The sequence below is a fragment of the Xenopus tropicalis genome, chromosome 9, assembly GCF_000004195.4.
Source record: "Xenopus tropicalis strain Nigerian chromosome 9, UCB_Xtro_10.0, whole genome shotgun sequence".
In the NCBI taxonomy this organism is placed as follows: Eukaryota; Metazoa; Chordata; class Amphibia; order Anura; family Pipidae; genus Xenopus; species Xenopus tropicalis.
The window spans coordinates 55,216,194-55,243,288 of NC_030685.2; the positions used below are offsets into that span (position 1 = coordinate 55,216,194).

At 38.9% G+C, this 27,095-nt stretch overlaps 1 protein-coding gene across 2 annotated transcripts in view; it reads left to right on the forward strand.

Annotated features, from left to right (window-relative positions):
- Positions 1-27,095, forward strand: part of fam207a (family with sequence similarity 207 member A) — an 87,590-nt gene that overhangs the window by 23,935 nt on the left and 36,560 nt on the right. The window contains exon 1 of one of the 2 annotated variants that reach the window (XM_018097030.1): positions 10,992-11,067. Coding sequence (XP_017952519.1) covers positions 11,007-11,067 — 61 coding nt within the window. The 5' untranslated portion in view covers positions 10,992-11,006. 2 annotated transcript variants of the gene reach the window in all.

Sequence of the window (27,095 nt, forward strand, 5' to 3'; positions counted from 1 at the left end):
CCCCAAACTTCCCTCAAGCCACATTAAACTGTAAAAAGTTGGGGAGCAACACAAGCATGAAAAATGTACCTGGGGAGCCAAAAAGGGCTGGTAATTTGGTATCCCCTATGTGGACTGGCAGCCTACATAAGACTCTGTTTTTCAGTACACTGGATTTTTATGCAACCAAAACTAAACTGGAAATTCACCACCCCCAAGGAGGTGGTGAGCAACATATTGCTTCCCAGTCACTAGTTAGGGACCACTTGTCTATGGGCATCTTACAGCAGCCCCTCTGGCATTTGCCAGAATCCACAGATTGCCAGTCCGAGCCTACTGCTATCTTTTGTGTAAGATTTGACAAAAAAAAATGATTGAATTAATAATGATAGAGGCATGTAGGCTTCCCCTCCACCTAACTTCTCATAATTTAGATGGGTAAATTAGGAGCACTGGTGGCCCAGTGTGCCCTGTTCTTAACTCCTACACTATGCCAGGCAGTAGGGACAGTAGTCCAAGGCTGCCATCAGGAAGTTTGGGGCCCCCCCATGAACACAAGTGCCCAGTACAAAAAAAGGTTGGCACGCCCCCTTTTGTGTGCAATATATCCAGTTCACATTCATCTATAATAAGCAGTTAATTGATTTAATATGTTAATTAAAAGTCAGTGCATTGGGTGTCAGTGGAGTTTGCCCCTCCTGCCCTTATGGAAGAAGAACACTACCCTCTTGCCCCCCTGATGGCAGCCCAGGGAAGTGGCCCCAATGAGGGCACTGGGCCATATGTGTGGCAGCAGCAGACTTTTGAGTTTTGTAAATTTTCTGTGCTCTCTCATTTTAGGGACATTTACTGGTGGGCAGGGGGGTAAGTTTAGGTAAGCAAACTATAAATCGTTTTTTTTTTAAGGAGAACCTCAGCTTTTCAGATCAGTATTTGTATACATGTATTTCCTCTTCTGAAACACAATTTATAGCTCTAAATACAATGATGTTTTTCATGATATAGGGATTTATACCTGAAACATATTTTATTTTATGGACAAAAATTAAACTGATTTGTTAAGCCCCATGTCTCCCATACATGCCAATATCATGTACTCCCAGCAGTAATTTACAAGATTTTAAAAGCATAACAGCTAAATACGGCATTGTTTAGATTCGAAAGCCAAAAATCCTGGAACATTGGGCTTACCCCAGGAAACCATATATTTTGGAAAAGTACACATTCTGCTGAATCCGAAATGGGTAACCATATCTTTCAACTCCTAAGTACCAAACAGCAATGCTTTCCTGAATTTAGCAGTTTCTATAAAAAATTATGAAAATTTTAAAAAATCACCTCAAACCTTCCACATTCAAGCACCTTATCTCCCACATAGCGTTAGGTACAAAGAAAAAACGTTCTAAATATGAAAGCCAAGGGTCGACTGAACAGTTTAATGCCCATTGACTGCATTTTTGTGGGCTAAAAACACAAACAAAATACATTGACCCCCCCCCCCCCCAAATTATATTCTTGGAATGTACACATTAGGGCAAACCAGTCGTGGTGCTTTCCTAAAATTGGCGGTTTTGATGAAAAAATCTTATCGAACCTTCCACTTTCAAGCACCTTATCTCCCACATAGCATTAGGTACCAAGAAACAACATCCTAAATATGAAAGCCAAGGGTCCACTGAACAGTTTGATGCCCGTTGTCTATAGGATCATGTATCTGGCATTTAGATACCCGAAAAGGAAGTTAGTACATAATATTTCATGGCATATAAATCAGGCGATGTATTTTTTTGGTTGTGGGAAATAAGCAAGTTGACCCCAGAAAACCATATTTTCAAAAAATACATATTCTGCCTAATGTAAAATGGTTAAATATGTCTTTGTATGGCAAAGCACCAAACAGCAAATCTTAGCTAAATGTAGTAATTTTTATGTAATTTCTGAAAATTGTCTCAAAGGTTGCATTTTATCCTATTTTATATCCTACATTTCATAATGTACCAACATGAAACATTCTAAATAGGACTGCCAGGGGCCTACTGAACAGTTTGATGCCCAATATGCATAGATTTACCAAACTATGTGATGTACAGAGGCACCCAAATCGACAAAATTTCCATGGGCAAAGACAAGGAACCATGCGAAATGCAATAAAATCGGTTAAATCCAAATAAAAACCACTAAAATAAATGTTTTTCTATTCACTTAGGGGGAGATTCACTAAGATACGAACGCTCCGAGAGTATGCTTGCCGATTTTTTTGCACTTGCGCGACTTTTTTGCGCGCCCGCGCAAAAAAATCGGAAAGGCTCTGCCGCTGTTTACAATGGTCAGCACGAAAATTTCGTGACTTTCAGATCGCCAATACGATATTATCGTGAGTAATATGATTTTTCCGTAAGCATTTTCGAGATATTTGCGATCTTCAGAAATTTTCGTTTCCAATCCGAATTTTTCCCATTCGTATTTGTGGGTTAGTGAATCTGCCCCCTAGTGTAATCTGCAGTCAGAATCACAGTTTGAGTATTTTGGCTTGGGCAAATTAGTTTACGGACAAAATCAAGTGAACAACACAATGCATAACTAAAAATGCAATAAAAGCACTGAAATAACATACAAAAGGTGTTGTCCAGTGCGGTTAGCAAATACGCTATCTGCAATGGCAATAAAACATTTTTTCAGGCAGAAAAAAAAACGATGAAATAAAAAAAAACCAAACACTATAAATTGTGTGTCTAAATGTGTGCGTACACTTGCCAAAATGTGTGTTGTGTGCGTGTGCTGTGAATGTATGACACCCCCCTAGCTTCTTCCTCTGATCGGTGAGTGGGCGGTGCTGGGGGGGGGGGTGGCAGGAGAGCATGAAATGACAGGCAAGTAGTAACAACATGCCTGTCGTCTCCTATGGGGCCACTGTGCAATCGCGCCGCAGGGTCCCCATGAAGGATTTTTTTCCCCTCTGTGGCAAATTAGAGCGGCTTCAGATGGGGTTTTTTGCCTTCCTCTGGATCAACTAGCAGTTCGGCAGGTTATATATAGGCATTATGGTTGAACGTGATGGATGTATGTCTTTTTCCAACCTAACTTACTATGTTACTATATAAGTACTGCAGACCGTAGAATCTACGATCTGTGGCACCTCAGTCTTTTTATCCACAGATCGTAGATTCTACAATCTGTGGCAATTAAAGGGTTAATATGAAATGAAGGGGCAAGGGCATCAATGTTTTTCAGAATTCAGCATTTCAGCAAAGATGTTCCTCAAATGAGTTACTGTCCCCTTTTTAAAACCCATCATTACAAATTTCTGCCTAGAAATTCCCTGGAGCATTGGAACTTAATGCCTTTTTACACTGCTCTGTACCACAGCTTTTTTTTTTTTTTTGTTAAATAATGTTGATGTCATTAACGTCATTAATGGAAAAAATCAATTATATATTGACTATTTCTGCATAGTCGCTTCAATTGCATTAGGGTAGAAGTAATCATACTATACGTGTGTGTCCTCCTGTGACTCTAATATATCCTTTCTCCATTGCTTTATCTACAGACCATCATTACTTTTGCCACTGGTTTTGATGCTTTACCCCTGGGAATGTTCCTCTCAAAAAATATTTTAGTTGTTCAGAAGAGTTCTAATAGCCAAATAACAATAATTGGCACAGTATTGTAATCGGTATTGTAAAGTCAGTTAATGGCCATTTTACATGTCTTGAATAGTAGGTGTCACAGTTTTGCCATGGTCTAGTGCAAGTTTAAGATCTTACATTCAGCACACTTTAGCGTGTCTTTGGAAACTTCCTTTCAAGTGTTGGCAACTATGTCAGACCTCAGAGTAACGTAATACCCTTTCAGCAATTACACAAAAAGCTCCTCACATTTCTCAGCTGTATTTAAGACATACAGGACCTGGAATTGGGCCAGCAAGTCCTTGAGCTGAACTATTTGGCTTATTGTATATGTATCATATACAACCCTTATTACCACCCCCTGAGTTTCAATTTAGACAAAAATAATTTATATACTTAGGTATATATGAAGCTAAGAATAAACCAGACCCCTCAGGTGGCCAGTGAGGTAAAAGATCCTCTTACTAAGTGACTTCATCAAACTCAAAAACAAATCTGCCTGTGTATAATCAACTTTAGGCTGATGCCATACGGGGCTGATCCTCAGCCTGATTTTCAGTGCCCTTTCTCAGGTGCACACTCCAAACACAATGTAAATTTTGAGCATTGTAATATTATTTGGGTGCATTTCCAGGCATTAACTATGGCAAGGGCTGCTTGTAATTCAGAAACCTGACATGCCATGATGTGACCAGGAAAGGGGCGGTAATACCTGAAGACTACAGTAAAATCCAGCAGAGGTCTCATGTCTGTGGATGCATCTTAGGGTGTAAAGACTAAGAGCTACTTAAAATACTACTAAAATAGCCTAGGCTGATCATATACTGATAAGTATATGATAAGTATTTTTTTGATCATATACTGATAACTGTCTCTAATGTTATGTGGGAGATAAGGTGCTTGAAATTGGACGGTTTGGTGCAATTTTCAGGTATTTCATCAAAACCATCCAAAAATATATGGTTTTGGGGGGGGGGGGGTCAATGTATTTTAAATGTGTTACATTTTTAGTAGCTAAAGAGATCGTCGTGGCAATTTGTATGCACTAACTTCCTTTTGGGGTCCCTAAATGCCAGATACTTTGGTACTCCTATGCACAATGGGCATCAAACTGTTCAGAGGACCCTTGGCTTTCATATTTAGGATGTTTTTTCTTTGTACCTAATGCTATGTGGGAGATGCTTGAAAGTGGAAACTTTGAGGCAATTTTTATAGAAGCTGCTAAATTCAGGAAAGCATTGCTGTTTGGTACAATAAGATTAAAGACATGGTTACTCATTTCAGATTCAGTAGGATGTGTACTTTTCAAAAATAAATGGTTTCCTGGGGTAAACCTGAGCCATCTCCCATAGACTCCATTATAAGCAAATAATTCTAATTTTTAAAAATTATTTCCTTTTTCTCTGTAATAATAAAACAGTACATTGTACTTGATCCTCAGTAAGATACAGGTATGGGATCCGTTATCCGGAAACCCATTATCCAGAAAGTTCCGAATTACGGAATGGCTGTCTCCTATAGACTCAATTATAAGCAAATAATTCTAATTTTTGAAAATGATTTCCTTTTTCTCTTGAAAATAAAACAGAATCTTGTAATTGATCCCAAGATATAATTAATCCTTATTGGAGGCAAAACAATCCTATTCGGTTTATTCAATATTTACATTTTTTTTAGCAGACTTAAGGTATGGAGATACAAATTATGGAAAGATCCCTTATCTGGAAAACACCAGGTCCCAAGCATTCTGGATAATAGGTCCCATACCTGTATAATTAATCTTAATTGGAGGCAAAACAATCCTATTGGGTTTATTTTATCTTTAAATTACATTTTAGTAGATTTTAAGTAAATTAAATTATGGAAAGATCCCTTATCCAGAAAACCCCAGGTCCCGAGCATTCTGGATAACAGTACCTCATTAATTAAAATAATGAGGTGCACCAATAGATGTCAATAGGTAAAAGTACTTCTAGCCCTCCACCTTGGCATTTGAGCCACTAGCCCCTTCCCAAGACTTAAATTTGTAAGGTGATAATTACTAAAGCAGTGGATTATATTAAAGATTATTTTTTTTGTTTTGGGTTGTTTTCTGAGATGCGACTGTCCTTCCTATGTGTGTATTGTATAATGGGCAGTGTTGAAATGGTTATTGAATGGGTATAATACTTTTTTGAGAGACATCAACAATGTTGCCAGCTGGCATTTTAAATCCAATTCACTTTTTAACATTTTTTTCAGGATGTTCCACATTCTATATGTTGTTGGGGACGTATAGTAAAATAATATAATATGATGATAAAATAAAACAATATAATATACAAACAAAATTATGTGGTCACCTGTTTATTTCTATCATAGAAAAAGCAAGTAATGAGGTCATGTAATAGGTCTGCTATTATTAATATTATCATGGTGACCATGTAGCAATAAAAACAGTGTGTTTATTGTTTAGCGAGGCAGTCATTAAGATAGATGTCATTGACAGTATTACGCCATTCTTTTACATTTGGGTATGTTATCTGTCTGATTATAATATCCTGAATGTTGTTGAGATCTCCAATTATAATAAACAATGCTCCCCCAGAATATCCTATTGCAGCAATATAACATTTAGCTATTTTGTTGGAGTCTGAGACATTTCTTTCCCTAACAACTGCTTGGGTCACCTAATGGAGCTGCAAATACAGATACATTCCCACTGAGACAAAAACACCGCAATTTTAGGATGTCCGTACCCTTGTAAACACACGCATAGAGAAGACTATTTTGGTTTGTTTTTTCAAAGAAAAACCACCTCCTGGTCTCACTTATTTAGCCGGCTTATATACTGGATCAGAAAAAGTAAGCATAACTGAATCTTGGGTATATTTTTTGCTTTGTATTTTTTTTACACTTATTTCTGCTGTGCCCTAGTGTAGGTACAACATAATACACAAGGACCATCAGTATGCTTAAAGGAGACAGCCTCCTAATTGGTTAGCTATGTATCCATGCTCTGTAAAATTTTCTACCACCTCTGATTCCATTTTTTTATTCCAAACTTGGTTCAATTTTCGTCAATGAAAGAATGTTATTGCATGTTATGACCAATACCACATATGTCCCCTTTGAAATATGTATGTTTAAATGGCGCTTAGTAGTCTCATGTGTCATGACTTCATGACTTTTAAATGAAGAAAATAATGTACCTGTTGTAAAATGTGAAGATATTATAAATTACCTTTGGAGTTCCTTGAACTTTATGAAAGCATTTGACCCGTGGACTTGTGCCTTCATATGGTCATATTATTCCTTAGTCACTTCTGATATCCATGTGTTTTCCAATAGGGGGCACATTATTCTCTATATAAATATTGGCATCATTTTATATTATTGTAGGGGTCATTTGTAAGATGGTTACCAGTGTTTTTATGAACTTAGAAAGCCTGATTTTCCATGCCTTCCATGACCTGATCATTGTAAGGTTTATTGTTCAGTGCAGGATGGATGTTTTGCTATATAGTATGTTTCACAGGACTGTGATGCCAGACATTATCTGAAACCATCTGCGCTTCAGTCCATTTGCACAATGACCCAGATTCAGAAGCTCCAGCTTTTGCTTTGGAGGGATTAATCTTTCAATTTATTTATAAATTTGCAGCTCAGCAGGGGCAACCAAACAGTGGGTAGATAAGTGTGTGTGTGAGAATTTGCTGTTACAGTCACAATTACTATTGCAATTTACTATAAGGAGGCGTGAGTACTTCTTTATCCTGTATTCCCTTTAGGCCCGGATTTGTGGTGAGGCCACAAAGGCCCGGGGTTAGGCCGGCATAAATTTTGGGGCAGCATGCCACCCAGCTGCACCTCACATACGGAGCAATGGGGGCGGATGCGCAGAAAACTTCAGTGCGTGTGATTTTGAGGGGGGGGGGGCAGAGAAGGTATTTGAACAGTCCTGGGCACAGGAAGCTTCATGACTGATAGCCACATGCACACTGATGGCAGTGTTCGTCATATTGTATATATGTCACAGGGATTAGAGGGAGTTGGCTTTGCCTCTTCCACACTTGCATTTCTATAGTCAATTCCCCCCGAATCACCCTTGGCTTCAATTTGTTGCATGCTGCCTTGACAGACAGAGCTCACATAATCTGCTTCATAATATATTGCAGCCTGGTGCGATGAATAAATTAGCACATGATAAAAATACTCACTGTCACTCTGCAGAAGCAGCAGCAAGTTGATTGCTATTTTACATTCACTCATGCATGCTCATTATTATTGTATTAAAAGTAACCTTATGTACACACAGCCAAGTCTGATGACACACTATATTTACATCCTTGATTTATGTGCCTGCACAGTTGTTATGAGTATAGTCAGTACATTGAAAATTATTTAATGCAATAGTTTTGAGGTTTCCTTTCTCTGGTAAATGGGCAACAGGAGATAAAGGCAGATTATCTGCAGAATCCGATCTCTTTCCAACAAAGTGCTCTTTGTTAGTCTTCCTTTTTGTACTGGGGAACAGTGATGTTAAAGGGCTTGTTCAATTAATTAATGTATTTGTTGTATATGTAGGGCAGTTTTGATGCTGTATGTACTGTATTGATCTGCAAAATGTATCAAGACAGATCAAGCAAGTACTGCTCCAGGCTGCAAGCTAAATACTTGGTTTTATTGAGAATTTTTTATTTTTCTAAACATCCACATAACTGCTGCATCTGCTATTTGCTGTGGAAGCTGCCTGATACACATAGATTTAAAGGGAAAGTAGAACTTACCAAAGATATTTTGGTTCCTTTTGCAGCAAACTCTCCCATTTAGCATGTGTATACAGTATATATATATTTGTGTAGATTCACTTAAGTATAACTGTAGTCATGTTGTAAATGTTATTTTCTTATTCATTTAGTTGATATTGTGAGCATTTTACTGTCTGTGTTCCAGGGGAAAAGAAACAGTATTCATGGCCAAGCACCACTTTCAGAGCCTACAGTAATACTCTTAACCTCTGTGATGAGCTTAGCCATGGCCTTCTTTGTCCAATGACTTCTTTCTTACAACATTCTAGGTTTTCTAACATTTATAGACAGGCACTCTTAAGTTAAAATGAAAGGGACACAGGGCCATTTATTTGAACATGAAACTGATGCAGAATGAACACTTTGCCTATGGAAGAAAAATGTCAGAAAACAGCAGGATGGCCCACTCCCTCCCTGTGTTTAGTAACCGTCATGAACAGGAACCTCCTGTCACTGCTACATGAGGTGGACTTGGCTACAAAATGCACATGAGTGTATTCTGGCTGATCTCCACCTTTGCATTTTTAGGCTGCAAATTGAAAGTCCGGAAAACAAGGGTTAACTAAATGCAGACAGTTGTGGTTGCTGAGGCTCTTGGTCTTCTAAACGCTGTTAAACTGAAGCCTGCCTAGCAGTAAACATTGTGCTAATATCTAAGAAAGCAATTCAAATACAAAAATAAATGTAAATTAGAAAAGGGTTAATCTGGATAGGTTTATATCAATTAATTTTGGATTTAGATCCTCTTTAATCTATGCAAATACTTTTTATCTGCTTTCTGTATGTTACAAAGTAAGGTTGGGCATTGATATTGGTAGATCAGACCTGGCTTATAAGTAGGGCTATTGCATATGTGAAGATTAGTCGCCCACGATAAATCTCCTCTATCAGGGGCAACTAATCTCCTGAAAATGCTTTCCCACTGACCATAATGTAGGAAAACATATTTGTTGCTTCGGTTTTTCAAAGTTTCTTCATAAGGCAACTTTAGGCTACTTTGGTAATCTGTATGTTTTTCCACTGCTAATTTACATTATTGCCTATGGGTAAGCATTTTTAGGAGATTAGTTGCCTGTGGTAGAGCGGATTTATCGCGGGCAACAAATCTCCATATGTGCCATCACCCTTAGGGGCACATTTACTAATCCACGAACGTCCGAAAAGCGTCCGAATGCGTTTTTTTCGTAATGATCGGTATTTTGTTGCGACTTTTTAGTAGCGTTGCAAATTGTTGCGACTTTTTCGTAGCCGTTGCGCCGAGTACAAAAGTTTCGGATTCATTCAAGCTTCAGTATCGTGACTTTCCTTGGGCCAGGTTGGAGCTGCAGAGTGCCATTGAGTCCTATGGGAGGCTTCCAAAATCATGCAAGTCTGAAAGTTTTGCCCACCGTTTACGAGCGCTCAATACGAAAAAGTCGCGAAAATATACGAGCAAATCGTAACGGCTACGAAAAAGTCGCGACTTTTCGCGCAAGTCGTAACGGCTACGAAAAAGTTGCGACAATTTACGAAAAAGACGTAACAGCGACGAAAAAATCGCAAATAATACGAAAAAGTCACAAAATGTTCGTTTCCAATCCGAATTTTTCCCATTCGGATTCATGGATTAGTAAATGTGCCCCTTAGGGTTCCAATTCATCCCACAGGAGGTGAAAGCTCTGTGCAGGCCAAGTTCTCCCACAGGCTCTGTGAATGTGGCAATTATTGTCAAGAATTTAATTGTGCGCTGAAGCAGAACCAGTTATTCTAAACCTAAACAGAACCAGTTATTCTTTTAATGCACAATTTTAATGTGTGCATTATGCATGCAGGCAGGTAGTGTTTCCTACCACAAATGTTCCCTCTAAGCTGTGCGCTCATACATACACACACACATTTTGAGGCCAGCTAGGGTTGCCACCTCACCTCTTTAATACCGGCCACATATCGAATCTACATCCTGCATGGCTAATTAGCAATTAATTTGGATGCATGGCTGCATATAAATCGGTTTAGTCTACAGCATGCATCTAAATTTATTTCTAATTAACCATGTAGGATGTGCAGGTCAGGTCAGCAGACACTCGAAATTGTTGTGTACACAAAATATTTTGTGTTTCTTTTGAACTTAGCATACAGTTTTCAAAAATGTGCATACAGGTTTAAAATATATACAGAAAATAATTTTTTTGCACACATAGCCAAGAAGGAATTAGAGGGAACATTACACACAAGCACATAAAGAGTATGAGTTGATCCTGACGGGCGGTCCATTTTGCCTGAAATCTAGCAGAAGAATGACTCACTGCTCTCTGGGGGCTTTGGTGCTCTGTTGCCATGGAAATCCTTAAATATTTCCATACCAAGACAGGTTTGCTGCACTTGGCAAAGATGTGGTCCTGTCTCTACATCTAACCCCCTCCTTATTATTACAGATTTATGTGATTTTCATCCTACATGAATCTGACGTCATTGGAACTGAACGTTTTTAACAAAACTCAGAGCAGGTGCACAAGGTAACTGACATGTTCCAACCACGATCTCGCTCCAGCAAAGACATTTCCTGCCTTTTAACGCCTTCATGTTGAATTACATTTTCATTTTACTTGGGCTGCTATGCAAGTTTAAAAGGATGCCACTAAGTCCTGACTACAGTTTGAAGTCATTATTCAAACACCTTGAGGCTTTGCCAGGTAATGTATTCTTCCTGGACTTTAGAGCACTAAGCTAATATTGAGAGTGCAAGAGTACCACTGACTGGCAGGCTGTCGTCTCTGCTTTCTTTTCCCTTCAGTTCCATGTTGCTTTGCTCATTCCATGAAAAAGGCTAACATCAGCCCTCACTCCCAGTGCCTCACCAACCTCATTCCACCTTCAGGTTCTTGTTACACAACAGGTCAACATTTTTTTCCTACAAAATCTGTTCCCTAATGGTGTTATGAAAAATGTCATCAAAGAAATTGAAATGGCTTCTTGTTTTCATGCATTTACATCTGGCAGCCAATGTATTTTAGTGAGAAACAAAAATCAGACTTTAGGGGTCATTTTACAACTGGAAAGGCCAAAATGTTAGGCATCCCCAAGTGACTTTAATCGCTTACCGGTAGCGCAGCGCTTCCTGCTTCGTTTTCTAAGGACTAAACGATGCGCGCATGCGCAGTAGAGTGAAAAGCCGACTTCTCTGTTAAAGTTAGGCTTTTTGCATGCGCGTGCACCCGAACCAGGAAGAAGGAAGCGCTGCAGCTACCCCGGGCTGGTGCTGTTCTCTCCGTACAGGGACACCAGCCCGGGGTAGAAGGTAAGCAATTAAAGTCACTTGGGGGTGACTAACATTTTGGCACCCCCAAGTGACTTTGCCTGTCCTTCTCCTTTAAGCTGTTAATAGGAATGCCCTATATGGATCCATATATTTTATAGGGTCAGTTGGATTTGCTTCAGGCTTTCATAATGATGGGCAATTTGATGGAGAATGTAAGCATTTCCGTGAGTTGTATAGAATTCAAGGGATACCAGATGGACAGTTCTGCACCAGATAAATTTTTATTTAGCTTTATCTACTATTTGTACAAAGAAAATCCGTAACTATAATATGATGTGAGCTTGCTAAGCATGCTTTATTAGAGCCCCTGTGTATTATTTTTGTACTGAAAAGCCAATTATTTGTAAAGCATCATAGGAAACCATTTACTAACAGTCTGATTTTGTTTTTTTAATGGTTTTCATGCGACAAGTCGAAAAATTGGGGATCTTCGTGACTATTCTGTGACTTTTCTTGTACAGACTTTTGCAGTTCAGACTTTTTAGTAAATAGAAAATATTTGTGGACTCGAGTTAACTTGAATTCTAAAATTAAAATTAAATGAAAAATGTTAGTTTTAGTAAATATGCCCCGTAGTGTATCTCATGCAGAAGTACCATTTATGATGATGATTGGTACACTTGGTTTGGTACACATTTACTACAGAGATGTAAGTACAGTATTTTGGCAAAGCACAGACTGGCTCAAACAGTGTCCTGTCACCAATGCAATCTGTAGTGGAATGCCCCAAAGGAAAGTGATGGAAAGCCATGTGCTTCATCACCAACAATGGTCATTTACTGTGGCAAAAAGTGTCTTGGGGTTAGTTTTTTGGGGTGGAAATTGATTGATTAAGTTAGTTGACAGATTTTAACATTAGTTGGGCAGGTTATACGTGTATATGACAAGTCAAATTACCATGTAGCCTTTATATTGCCTTCACTTTTAGAATCATGAGTCATAACAGATATTACTGTGAATAGTACACATTTTCTATGGACAATTGTCACTGCAGTAAGAGCTGTACAGTAATTCAAGAAAACCAGGTTCTTTGCCCAGTTTGGCCGCATAAGTGGTTGTTCAGGTCATGTATCTCTAGATATCAGGTCCTCAGGCAGGGGACTTAATCAAATGGCCGGGGGGGAATCCATAGTCCTTAGATCCAAACCATTTGCAGTGTAGCCAAGGTGCTGTTGTGAAATTCATTAGGTCAGGGTATAATACATTGGGACTGTGTTAGATATCTATCCCAATATGGTGTACAAATCACATTTACACTTAATTTCCATTTTAAGTGTTAGTCTTTCTTTTTATTTTAGTAACTGAGAGGGAGGAAGGGGACCATTGTAATAGTATCCCTTTCTTCTGATAAAGATGTGCTACCCTGGTCTGGTACTCCTCTTCTTTAAAAAAAAAAAAAAAAAAAAAAATTCACTGATCCATGGTACTTTCAGCAGGTGCACTATACCTGTTGCATGGCATCCCCTGCACTGAATGAGCTATGTGCATGCACAGTACAGAAATCACTAAATAAGTTCCTTACTTCACAAATACCTGACCAGGGTGACACAAGCACTGTCTGGGAACAGACAGAAAGATGGCCTCTGGTGCTTTCTTGTACCAGCAAGGTTATATTATGGCAGGAGAAAAAACCTCTTTCTATCTGCTTCTCATGGCTTGTTAACAAGCACTATGTTTGAGAGAGCCTATTATTCTAAATGAGTGACATTATTTAATGGCTGAGCCGCTGGAGAAGCAATAAACACTTAGCAGAATTACTCTATTAAAAAACTCCATAACAATCTGCGTTTCTTCCTAACCTTATATTGTAAAAAATGTCAAGGTCAGGTTGTGGTGCAGCCCTCGGAAAAATAGAGACTCCATCTTTTATGTAGAGTAGGAATATTAAAAGTATGACTTTTCTTGTTTTGCTATACCTTCCAGTGTGCTGGGAATTGCACATTTACAACAGAAGGGCACCAGGTTAGGCAACACCAATATAGTATCTGCCTCCAATGACTATTGGCCTAATAAATGCCTAATGAGGTCAATATGGTCAGAGACAGCATTTATCACTGGACAAATGTCCAGACCTTTGCACATGCCACAATTGCTTTTTTATTTGTTCCTATATTTTAAAGTTTGTGAACTAAAAAATAACATTTCCAAATGTTAATGCACAGTTAGATGTTGTTTTATTAACCCACTGATTCCTGCAGTTCCTTCTATTCCCTTACAAAATTAAGCAAATATGTAATTTAGCAAGCGGTGACCAAATATTTACATTCAGCTGCATATAGATTTTCTCAATGTGTAATAACTTGCTTTACTTCAGATCGTTGAGAAACATCAGCTCTACAGAAAAATCTAGACACTTTTTTTCCCCCCTTTGTTGCACTGACAAGTCTTTATCCTGGCTAAGTTCTCATGATAATTTGAGGGAAAACAAGAAAAGAATATGACAGTTGTTTTAGGTACGCTATGAAGACACTAATCCGTCCACACGCAATTCAGTTTGCACAAGGGTGCTGAATGAAAACGCTGACTTTGTATGACAGCAATGAAACAGGTTAAATGAAGCAGAAAGAGGGAATTCGTGTTGCACAGTATGTCTTTCATTGTCCTTCAGCTGCTAGTGTACTGCTTTCTGCCCGCTCTTTGGCTGCATGTTTTCTTTCAAAATGCCTTCATTGATTTTCAGTGGTGGCACTTCTGCTTACTGCTTCTTCCTGTTTCCTGGAATTCATGGGTTGCTTATCTAAACATTTGTTAAATAAAAAGTAAATAAATGATGAGTGGACTATCAGAAGTCAGCAATGCTTTCTGTAAAATAGTGGAGGAATTTCAGTGCTTGTGATTAATTTTCCAATTGCCAGGTTGAGTCACCTATTTTGACAGTAGCAGTAACTGGGCAAGTACAGAAAGCCTACCTTGTCCAAAGCCAGTACAAATGGAACATAGCGCTCATCTGCTCTGTAAGATAGTGAATAGGGTTTTTACTTCATTCAATCATTTACTGATTTTCTGTTGGATCTTTAAAATATATTTACAAGATTTCTGAAAAAAGAAAAAGGTTTTGGGTCTGCCTGTTAAGTTAAGATGTAAGGATTGATCCCAGTGGTCCCATTCTTTTTTGGCCATCTTTAGGGTTGCTACCTTTTTGTTGGCCTCTTATTGACTAATATTGTGGGGCATGGCCGAAAATAGGCAGATATATGACGCAAATGGGGAATGACTATGACATAAAGGGGGCAGGGCTGTAACATTGGCAGGCAAAGTGCAGGGAGAATCAGTGAGGAGACAAGGTAAGAGGTAATTGGCAGGATACAGGGGATCGGGGAGGCAAAATGTGGTTGGTTTCCAGGTAGGTTGGAGGTAAAATAACTAGGGATTACAAGTTTACCATTAAAAACATTGCCGGTTACTGGCCCAGGCCCTGGAATGAATTTTACCAGGTCGGCCTGGTACGGGGGGGAAGGTTTTGATTTCATAACCCAATTTTGCTCCTCTTATTGTTGTAGCTTTGACCTTTAAGATTCTCAAGATGCTGCTATGTTCTATATTCCCCTTAATTAAAACTGCAAAAATAAGTTTAAAGTTTTAGTGTGTTTACCTTTTCTACTAGTAACACATCACTGAAGTCAGGGCTGTATTTACCATATAGTCCCCTTGCCTAGATGGCAGCTTTAGGGGGGTAGCTGGTAACTTTGTGGTGAAAAGAGCTAAGGCTGGTGCCTATGGCTGAAATACATCCCTGTGTGAAATGTGTGTGTGTGTATATGTATAAACTGTGGCAGTTGATTGTTTGTAGGGAGTGCACCTTTTGTTTCTATAATATATATGTAGCCCACTTTAGTTGGCAGTGCTGCTACTGAGTGTTACTTTGGCGCTACTGGAGTCCTGAGCCCCACTTACTATTGGGGGACAGGTATTTTTCCTTTAATGGCGTGCCTCCACCCAGGGATAATACTGTGGTATTGTATTCCCCACCCTGGGACTTAAAGGAACAGTAACACCAAAAATGAAAGTTTTTTAAATCAATTAAAATATAATGTACTGTTGCCCTGCACTGGTAAAAGTTGTGTTTTTGCTACAGTAACGCTAATATAGTTTATATAAATAAGCTGGTGTGAGGCCATGGGGGCAACCATTCAAGCTGGAAAAATGGAGACCCACCACAAGGACTCACAAGGAATCTCCCATCTAGTAGGGGCTTGATCCACCTGTCTAGACACTGTGTGCCCTGATCTTCCAGCTGATGTAATGCTGGGGGGTCTTAACCCCTCTACCACTCCTGGAGGGGCAATATCTGCCCATTCTAGCTATTATATCCTACATGGCACTCCTAGAGTGTCCTATAACATGAAACTGCTTACTAAGCTCCACCCTGGGGCCTATACTAGAGGTGTCCATCCTACGGGACCCATTTTTTTCAAACCCCTACATATATTAATAATATATATAATATATATCTTATTTATAGGAGCGCCCCCGCCCCTTGTGTGACATCATTGGTGGGCGGTTCAGGTGAGGGTCTATAAATAGAAGGGACTAGTCAGGTTAGTAGGGTTCGGGCTGGGAGCGGACAGGTTAGGGTTGGGTGCGGGTTGAGCTTTACTCACTCCTGTGTGAGGCTTACTCACACCACCAAGTAGCAGTCTTGAATTACTTTTTATTGTCAGGAACATAAGAATAGGGACAGCAGACCATGTGGCTACCAATGTGCCCAGAATGGGCATGTAAAGTGGGAAGATGGTAGTGAAAAATATTCAGATTATTAAATATTGTTTCAGGTACCCCGTATAACATTTTACAGTGTTTTTTTTAGGGAAACTGTTTTTGCAATGAAAACACACACACACACATAACTTAAATGTTGCCACAAACTGTGCAGTTTTATTTATTTTAAACTTCTGTCCCTTTAGTACCCGTTAAACCAGAACTGACAGCATTCTGAGACTTTATGATAACAGTCAGTGGTTTCCATCAAACCACCCATTGTGTTTTTTTTTAATTTTTTAAAAGGAACGATAACAATAAGAAATAAAAATGTTTTGCAATAATTAAAATATAATGTACTGTTTCCCTGTGCTGGTAAAAGTTTGTGTTTGCTTTAGAAAGACAACTATAGGTTATATAAACAAAACCGCTGTGTAGCCACAGGGGCAGCCATTAAAACTGGCTCTAATACAAAGCAACTTTGTTTATGTAGAAGTGTTTCTGAAGCAAACACACAACATTTTCCAGTGCAGGGCAATGGTACATAATATTTTAATTATTTTGATACTTACATTTTTTTGGTTACTGTTCCTTTAATATTTATTTTGTAGTATGGCTACATATCTGCTTGTCCTGTGACTTAAGTCACAAGTCTGAGTCTGAGTGCAAGGCCTGCAAGAAAACCGGGAAAAATAATCTTTAAATTGACTTGGTGCTGCTTCTATTGTATTTAAATGACTTCTGGTTCTCAAAACATGCAGTGAACAGACCCTGACCAAGAAGTTTAACAGTCCTACTTCCTATAGATTTTGACAACTGTATATCATTGTTAAGAGGTTCCCTGCTGTTAACTTACTAAATAACAATTTATAGAAAAAAAAAACAAAAATAAAAAAACGAAAGTCCCCAAATATTTTTATGGCAGACTGCAGTGTAACCCCTCCTGACTCTTCAGTCTATTAATAATAATAATTTTGGCCTGTAGTATTTTGCATCTTTCACTCTACTGACATTTTGCTTTTTTGTTGCTTAAATTTGCGGTTGTATTCTACACATATATGGCCTAGAATTAGTGTAACTTTAGATAGTCCCTAATGCAAAACCATTGAGCATCTTGGATAACATTTCGTGTAATGTGAGATGCTACTCCTTAAATGAAGCAGTGATACAGTATACACATCTATAGAACTTAATGTATGTGCTGATTTTCCTACAACAGAAAAGCCATTTGTAAATGGAACTGGCCAACTCTAAACAGTTGTATTTTAATATCAGTTTTGGTGTTTGTATCTCACACGTTTGTGTAGAAGCCACTGGTAGTTCTTCACATCTAAACACTTATAGGTTGATTCCACTTGGGGGGTTCCACATGCCCATGTACTGGCTACGCAATTAGATAGTGAGGAGGGAAGGGGAAAGTGAGGAGTGCACTGACATCTAGAGAGTGCTGAAATGGAAAGCTTAAGTTATTGTCTGCCCCACCTCTATGCCTTAGGCATAGAGTTGAGCAGGCAATATGCGATTAACATCTGGAATTTTTAAATGCCTTTATAATGGGTATGGTGCTAATTAAAAAGACTTTGGGTTTCATGTTAAATGTGAAAAGGGCTTTTATTATACAGCTTTTTATGTTTGCGTGACAGGTCCCTTTTAAAGTAGAATGCAAGTCAAAATTTAAAAAGCATACTGCCCAATAGTCCTCCTATTGTTTAGTAAAAACGCCACACTTTTGGCTCACCTAATCAAATATTTACTCAGTCACACTTAAGGTGGCCACACACGTGGCGATTCGCACGAAAGATCGTCAGACCCGCCACTAACCTTCAGGGCTGAAACGGCAGATAAGGAGGTAGAAACAATAGGATTTCTACCTCCTGCCGATTCAGCACAGACGGCAGATTTTGCTCAGGCGCCTTCTATGGCGCCCGATCAAAATCTTTTGACCTGGCCGATCGGCGAGTCGATATCAGCAGCCTCCTGCGATACCGGTCGACTCGCCGACTTGCCATACGAGCACCGAATATCGTTCAAAACAAGGTTTAGCCTAAATGCTTGTCTCAGTGTTACCTACTGAACTAATAGATTACTTTTTACAGGCGCTGCATGCTTTTGCAGTTTTACCATTCACCGTATTGGCAGTGTACAGTCCTACTAACTTTTGCAAGATGTGTTCTATTATGGTCTGTGTAGCTGGGCTTGAGGGGTGTTGTTAATTGTGTTGGGTTGAAAACCCTAACATACTGTTCTTCGACTTCAGCCAACCAGATTTTACCTATTGATTTGGCCGAAATCCAACCTGCTGCCATTCTCACAGTAATAACACCAGGGTCCCCACACTTTTTACACTTGGTCACTAGGGGACTGCAGTTTTAGTTTTGAAAAGTGGGCGGAGCCACCAACAGCCAATCAAATTTCATTTATTTTTATTGGTTTGATGCCCAAACTTTGTACGGTCAGTCACTGGGTGACTACACATTTAAGTTTAAAAAAAAAAAAAAAAACCCCGCAAAGTGGGAGGGGCCAACAACAGCCAATCAAATTTTAACTGTTGACTTATGGGGAAATTGAAACTGCTGCCAAACTTACAGCTTTGAGGCTACACTCCCCAAACTTGAATCACATAGTCATGGGGTCAGCCTGAATGAAAATATGATGATTGCTGGATGGACACCTATTGATTTTTATTGTTTTTTTGCCAGGCTTCCCAAACTTTGCATAGTCAGTCACTGGGTGACTACACATTTAAGGTTTTTTGTATTTTTTTAAGTGGGTGGAGCCACCAACAGCCAATCAGATTTTACCTATTGACTTTTAATGGGGAAATCCAACCTGCTGCCATTCTCACAGAATTAACCCCAGGGTCCCCAAACTTTTTACAGTTGGTCACTACAGGACTGCAGTTTTAGTTTTGAAAAACTAGGCGGAGCCACCAACAGCCAATCAGATTTCACCTATTGAATTTTATTGGTTTGATGCCAGGGTTCGCAAACTTTACACAGTCAGTCACTGTGTGACTTCGTACTCAAGGTTAGAAAAAGTGGGCGGGACCGCTAAAGGCAAACACATTTCTTTCATTATTTTCAGTGGGGAAATTTTAACTGCTGCCATTCTCACATGTTTAATGTCAGGGTCCCCAAACTTTGCACAGTTTGTCACTGGGTGGCTATGTTCCAAGTTTAGAAAAGTGGGCGGGGTGAACAACAGCCAATCAGATTTCACCTATAGATTTCATATGTTTATATTTAAACTGCTGCCATTCTTTAAATATTAATACTAAGGTCTCCAAACTTCGCAGAGCTAGTCACGTGGTAACTGTGGTTAGAAATTCAACCTGTTGCAATTCTCACAGTATTAACACCAGGGTCACTAGGGAACTGCATTTTTAGGTTTTAAAAAGTGGGTGGAGTCACCAACAGCCTATTTGACTTCACCTATTGTATTTTTTTGGTTTAAATTTAAAATGCTACTTTTCTCACACTATTTATGTCAGGGTTCCCAAACTTTGCATAGTCAGTCACTGGATGACTACATATTCAGGGTTAGAACAAATGGGTGGAGTCACCAACAGCCAATCCATTTCCACCCATTAGATTTCATTTGTTTATATTTAAACTGATGCCATTATTTAAATATTAATTCCAGGGTTGTTAAACTTTCCAGAGTTAGTCACTGGGTATTTGCCGTTCAAAGTTAGAAGAAAGTGGGCGGAGCCACCAACAGCCAATAACATTTCACCTATTTACTTTCAATGGTGAAGTGTAAAATGCTGTCAGTCTCACAATTTTTATGCCTAAGTCCCCAAAATTTGCAAAGTTGGTCACTTGGGGTCTGCAGTTTAAAAATAGGAAAAGTGGGTTGGGTCATTAACAGCCAATCAGATTTCGTCCATTGAATTTTATTGGTTTAAATTTAAAAAGCTGCCATTCTCACACTATTTATTCCAGGGTGCCCACTGTTTGTCACTGAGGGACTTCGACTCAAGGTTAGAAAAAGGGGGCGGTGTCACCAACCACCAATCACAATTCACCTATTGACTTTTATTGGTTTAAATTTTAACTGCTGCCGTTCTTTAACTATTAATCCTAGGGTCACTAAACTTTGCAGAGTTAGTCACTGGGTAACTGCAGTTCCAGGTTAGAAAAAGGGGGTGGAGCCATCAACCGCCAATCAGATGTCACTCGTTGACTTTCAGTGGGGAAATTTAAGTTGCTGCCATTCAGACACTATTAAAACCAGGGTCCCCAAACTTTGCACAGTGGTTTTTACTATATAACTGTGGTCCAAGGTTAGAGAAAGTGGGCAGAGCCCATTCAGTGACTTCATGTTTTTCAACCCAACATGAAGTTTGTTCTCAAACTTCCCTTTCTAGTTATATATGGATTTTCCCCCATCTAGCTACTTTCCATTTTATTTGACTGTAAGGGGCAGAGTTATAAAAATGTGAGTTTAGAGCTTAAAGGAGAACGAAAGTCATTCCACCTAGAACAATATATTTATTCTGTAGAAACCATTAACATACCTGAGTAAACAGCTTTTGAAGCTTTCTCCCTTTGCTTAAGATAGCAGCTGCCATTTTAGCTTTGTCTCAGTAGCTTCCTGCCTGCAGCTCTAGCCTTATAGCTGAGATCACACATTCCTAAGGGAGGGGGGAGGCAGTTTCTTAGCATTCTAGTGGGAGGGGGAGCAAGAGAGGGGAGAGAACTGGCAGACTCTGGTCCTGGGAATTAAGGATGTTTCTGAGAGAGGAAGTCAGACACTGGAACATTATGTTTACAAAAAGAGGCAAGAAATCCTGTGTTTCTTTTGATAGAGGGCTCAGTGCAGCATTACTGTTATATAAGTGCTTACGGCTGTATTTACATAGACCTTTCTGATAAGCTTACTTAGTTTTTACCTTTCCTTCTCCTTTAATACATAGAAACTGACATGTGTTCTATTCATTCCTATGGTATTTTTAGAAGCATAATTATCAGTGGGTTAAAGTTAGAGTCCACCATTTAATAAATACTCTTCTAAAAATCCCACAGGAATGAATAGAACATGGATTTTATGTATTAAGCTCTAAACTCACATTTTGATTAATTTGCCCCTAAATATTTTCTGGAAAAACACTGTCCAGTCCTGACCTTTCACAGCTCAGTGAATTTTGAACTGGGGTCCTGTACCCAAATGGTTTGAGCTGTCAGAGTTCAGTGGTGGCTGAAATCATGTGTCTACCCTAGTGAATTACCTGTTTTTTTTTTCCTTATAATTCATCTTTATTTAAAATAATAATGTGCCATATTTCTGAAAGGAAAAAAGAAACTTGCATTTTAGCTTTTTTAAAGCTTCTTTCACAAACCTCCTCCTGAGAATAAGTATTTAGAATTCTTCTCTTATGCTTCCAACATTTTGTCTAAGGAGACAGTTTAGTTACAGTGTATAACCCCTTTGTCAGAGACAATAGAATATTCATGAAAATGGAGACACTTAATTATCAATTGCATTTGTCCAAGTACAGTAAATTACAAGCCAATGTGAGAAGAGATGAGAGTATTTGATAAATAATGTACACTCTGCAGGCTCCAGCTCCTGATTTCCAGTCTGGCCAATGACGACATTTGTCTGTTATCAAAGGATTTTGGGGCACATGCCAATGCAGCCTGCAGTTCTCCTTTCCCTTCTTTAGCCTCAGCTGAAAACTAGGCTTCCGTAAAGGCTGTCCTTGTAGCAGTTAACTGCTTCACTGAATAAGGATTTCCTAGTCTGCTTTCCAAACGCATCTCAATGCAGAGCTATATAAATAGCACAATGGGTCAGCAGCACTTGGAGGACTTGATACAAGCCTGTTCTTTGTTATATTCTCATTACCATTTTATGCAGCTTAACGCCAAACCTTGTTGCTTTTACAATTTGTATTAAACATGAAATAATTGTACATTTATTTTAGATGATTAAATACTCTATGGTTAATATTAGGCGTTAATTGTTTTTAATTTCTGCCGGAGTATAGTGACTTTTGATACTGATTTGCTACTGACAGTGCACAGTGTGGTGCAAACTGACTTTGTTTAACCTTCTCATCCTGTTGCTGATTGTTTAAGGCCATATCCTGCCTATTTCTAAGATTATTATGACAAATGAGGACATTCACTGCTCCACTAATCAGTTAGCAGGCCTCCCCATGTCCTCTGAGAGATTGATAGATATGTAAGTACCCTAAAGGCACTAGAGGGGATGTCAGGTAACCAGCAAAATTTGTCCATCATGCACTGTATGCAGCTTAAGCCAAAATTAGCTTCCAATACAATAAAAAAAACTGCTCTGGTTTTCAGCCACGTCCTTGAAATGCTCCTGAGAGAAGCTAAAAATCTGCAGATTCCCAGATGACAGTACAATTTCCCTCCTGGTAGTGAAGCCAACTCCTTCCATCCGGGTTGCAAACCAAGTACTTTGCATGCAGTCAGCATTTGTTTGGAACGCAACGGCCTGCGCATTTCTTTTCAATTTTTAACGGTTGGCTTCTTTCCTATTTAGAAAGGAAATTGCCACTTACCATTTTTTTTTTCAAACCTTGACCGAAGTAATAATGGTGCTTAGTTTGTTAGAGGGAAGGTATAATATAATTAAATATCCTTTTTATTGCCTAAGTTGCTAAACGAGACTGATGCCCTCCTTGCTGACAAAGGCGTAATAGCGCAGCTGCTAATAGCGAAAATGTAGGTGTACTTTGTCAACAACAGTATTTACAATATCCTGCAAAAATGGCAAACTAAGCCTGATAAGGCATGGAACGATAAAATAAATCCTGTTGGAGTATATCTGCTTCGTTTACATATTTCCCTTTAAATAGCAGATAACCTATGGCTGTTTGTTGTACTTTTTGGTATATTTCCATACATAGTATTTGACTTACGTTGGCAGAGATGTTCTCTGTAAGTTTCAAGAGAAAAATTCTCAGAAAAGAGTTTTCATAAATACAGGGGATACACAATAAATTGTACATATATGATCCTTAAAGGAAAAAGAAAGGTAAAGTCACTTGGGGGTGCCAAAATGTTAGGCACCCCCAAGTGACTTTAACCGCCTACCTTTTACCCCGGGCTGGTGCCGCTGTCAGGAGAAAACAGCACCAGCCCGGGGTAGCTGCCGGCACTTCCTCCTTCCGGCTTCGCTGCGCGCGCATGCGCAGTAGAGTGAAAAGCCGAACTTAAACATTTAAGTCGGCTTTTTCGCTCTACTGTGCATGCCCGGCCACCGGCAGTTTAGGAAGCTGAAGGCGGAAGGAGGAAGTGCTGCGCTCCAGGTACCCCGGGCTGGTGCTATTTTCTCCAAACAGGGGCACCAGCCCGGGGTACAAGGTAAGCGGTTAAAGTCACTTGGGGGTGCTTAACATTTTGGCACCCCCAAGTGACTTTGCCTTTCCTTCTCCTTTAAAGGGGTTGTTTACCTTGTATAAAAAAATATATATATAATATAATAAATATATATATATGTGTGTAATTTAGAAATAAAAAGTATACCATAAAAATCATGACAGTATTCCTTCAATCATGTACTATTGGTTGTGCTTTCTTCTTCCCTAAATAGTTGTGATTGTTTTTTGAGCTTGAAGCAGCCAGTGCCCAGAATGTGATTAAATTAGAAAAATGCTTGATATTTGCAGCACTGGTCATAAAATGAGCATAGTTATTCAAAATCTGATTCAGATTATGGTCAGCGTTTAAAAAATATTGAGAACAGATATAAGCCATATGGTCTACTGATCAGTTGAAACGCACCATATAACTCATGACCTTTAATACTTAAGAAAGCTTTACATCTATTTCAAGCATTTAAACAATTTTACCATTTCTTCCTCCACTGTCTTGGATAATGTTGGGAGTCTTCTATTTCTGAAATTTATCACCCTGATGCATTTAACTATGCCTAAAACTTAATGCCTTACATGCTTATTTTGCACCATTTGCAAAAATAAATATTTTAAAATGTGGCTTTCAAGTCCTTCAGAGTGACACCTTCTGCCAACCTAAACTTAAACTGTATAAGGATAAATGAATAGCAGCAGGCACACTGCCAAATGGCAGGAGTACACTATTACTGCTCTCAAAGCATGAGGTGCGCTTGCTATTCCAAAGGGGCATGAAAGTACAATCAACACAGCATACAAAACAGGGTATGTTTTATAAAGGATCTGGCCTCTACTGTTTCTCATATAAAATGCTTGGTTAGAGGTCTCTATGGTCATATCAGTATCGAGCATCCAGTGTTCGTTTAGCTATAGTGATTTTATGACTACAAAGGGACATCAAAGAAGTGCAGCTTTAGTGTTAGCTAGAACCTTGAATAATAGAAATAATGCGTGGAATTGTGCCCTCTGCACTGGCCCAGTTATGAGTTGATGAACTTCAGTATTTACAGTGTCAGTCCACTTTCTCAATGAATGATAACTGTGTCTCCTGCAGTCAGGTTTAGATTAATGTAATGATCCTTAGTATGCTAAGGATATAGTTTTTGGGCCATATTCATTTTATTCTACAGAAGAAGAAATACAATCAGATGTAACTCAAGGGAAACACACTTTCCAGATTAAAATTGAATTCAAATGGTTGGATCCATGTCTGATACTGCAAATCCATGTGTCATTTTTACATGTGATCTATGCTGGAACACACCAATGTTTGAATTACACACTCTTCTTGGCATTATACCTATTTATGTCCCTGTATAATTACCCTCCCAACCCCACACCAAAGCACTCCCAAAAACAGCTCTGCTGCCCTGAACATGATCTCCAAAAACCAGTGTTTGCAGCGCCATGTTTGGCTACATAATTTTTGGTATCTAGTTCCCTCAATGTGGGTGTTGAGTGCAGACAGAAGTTGGGAAAGGGAGGGGAGAAGCATATGTTGAGAGAAGAAAAGCAAAAATGCTCTGCAAGACCTAATCTGCTATCTGCCAAATATCTTTATTCTTTTTAGGTACCTGATGGACTCTACCTCAGTTCATAGTCAACTTCTGATCTCTGCATGCTCATATCAGGAGAGTAAGGCCTGTGTTTGACCTGTCCTCCATTAGGAGGAATCCAGAGCAGGTATGGAGATTTTGGAATTCTGTAAGGAGGCAACCTTGGGCAGGTCTGAGCAGTGTTATGTATAGTAATAGTATCATGTGGGCTGTTTACAAAAAGGCTTTTTATTATTTAGCTTTCCCTCTCCTATAAATAATTTTTAGCTTTGCTTTTTTTTTGTCCTATTACCCTTTATCTGCGGGTTTAAGATTTATACAGTGCAAATTCTTTTATAATAAGTCATCTGTAGGCTCTTGGATTTTTTAACTGTATCTGTGACCCCAGCAGCTGAGTGACTTTGGTGAAGTAATACCTTGGATGTTTTTGAAAAACGTGCAATAATCTCACTTGTATTTCCAAGAAATGTTGAAATCATGAAGTGTTGATTTTGACTTTGACAGGGAATTACACATTTATCACTTTCAAATAATTTGTTTCCCTCACTGATCTCACTGGTCATGATAAATGACACTGTTCTGGAAATTGTGTGCATACGGCTATAATCTTAGCTAGGGGCATCTTTGATAATGTCTCAAGAGTGCAGTCTTTAATCCATGTGGTGTGCACATGATTCCATCTGTAAGAAAATTAGATGTGAAACATTCAGGATCTACATGTACTTGTGCTTGGCTCCTGCAAGTTTTCTTGCTTAAGGTGTCACCATTAGAGTTTAACCATTTTTCATGCAATTTGATTTTGCAATCTTGCAGACACAAGAGTATCCAGATTTGATGGAGTTAGGGCCTGCCTAATTTTAAAGCTAGTTGTTAGGTCTAATTATTCTGCCAGGGCTGGAACCTCAAATGTTGAGATCCTATGTAATGTGCTGGGCACCCCAGAGAGGAAAAGGCGGGAATTTGTAGTATAGTATAGATCACAGTATTATTTGCCTTTTAAAGGAGAAGGACAGGTAAAAACTAAGTAAGCTTTATCAGAAAGGTCTATGTAAATACAGCCATAAGCACTCACAGAAAAGCTGCACTGTGTTCTCTATCAAAAGAAACACAGGATATCTTGTCTTCATTTGTGTACATATGTTCTTCTGTAACAGACTTCCTCTCTCATTGAGTCTTTTAGTCTAGTTCTTTTGTGCAGTTCCTGATTATCCCAATTTCCTCCTCCCTTACCTAAAATGTCCTCCCTTAAAGGAAAATTATACCCCCTGAACATTGTAGGTCTCCATAAAAAAATATATTGCATAAACCAGTTTCATCTCAATAAACCATTTTCATATAAATTTACTTTTTTAGTAGTGTGTGCCATTGGCTAATAGAAAATTGCAATATTAAGAATAAGCACCGCCTCCTGGGATTCACAGTGCACACAAACAAACCAGGGCACACATACATGCTAGGCCCCATCAGCCAATTAAAGGATAGTTATGTCTCTTGCTTCAACACTTCTTCCTGTAACAGTCAGAGCTGCATTATTTCTGGTCATGTGATCTCTGGGAAGCTCACAGATCACCACAAAATGGTGGCTCAAGGGAAAAGATTCTGAAGGGCAATATTTACTGATATATATGGATTCTTTATTAGGTCACTTAACATAAATGTATTCTTTCTGCTTGTGGTTACGATCACACTTGTTATTTTCTCAGAGAAAATGTCAATCTGCCCTGTCCTGCCCTGTCCTGATCCTGCCCTGTCCTGATC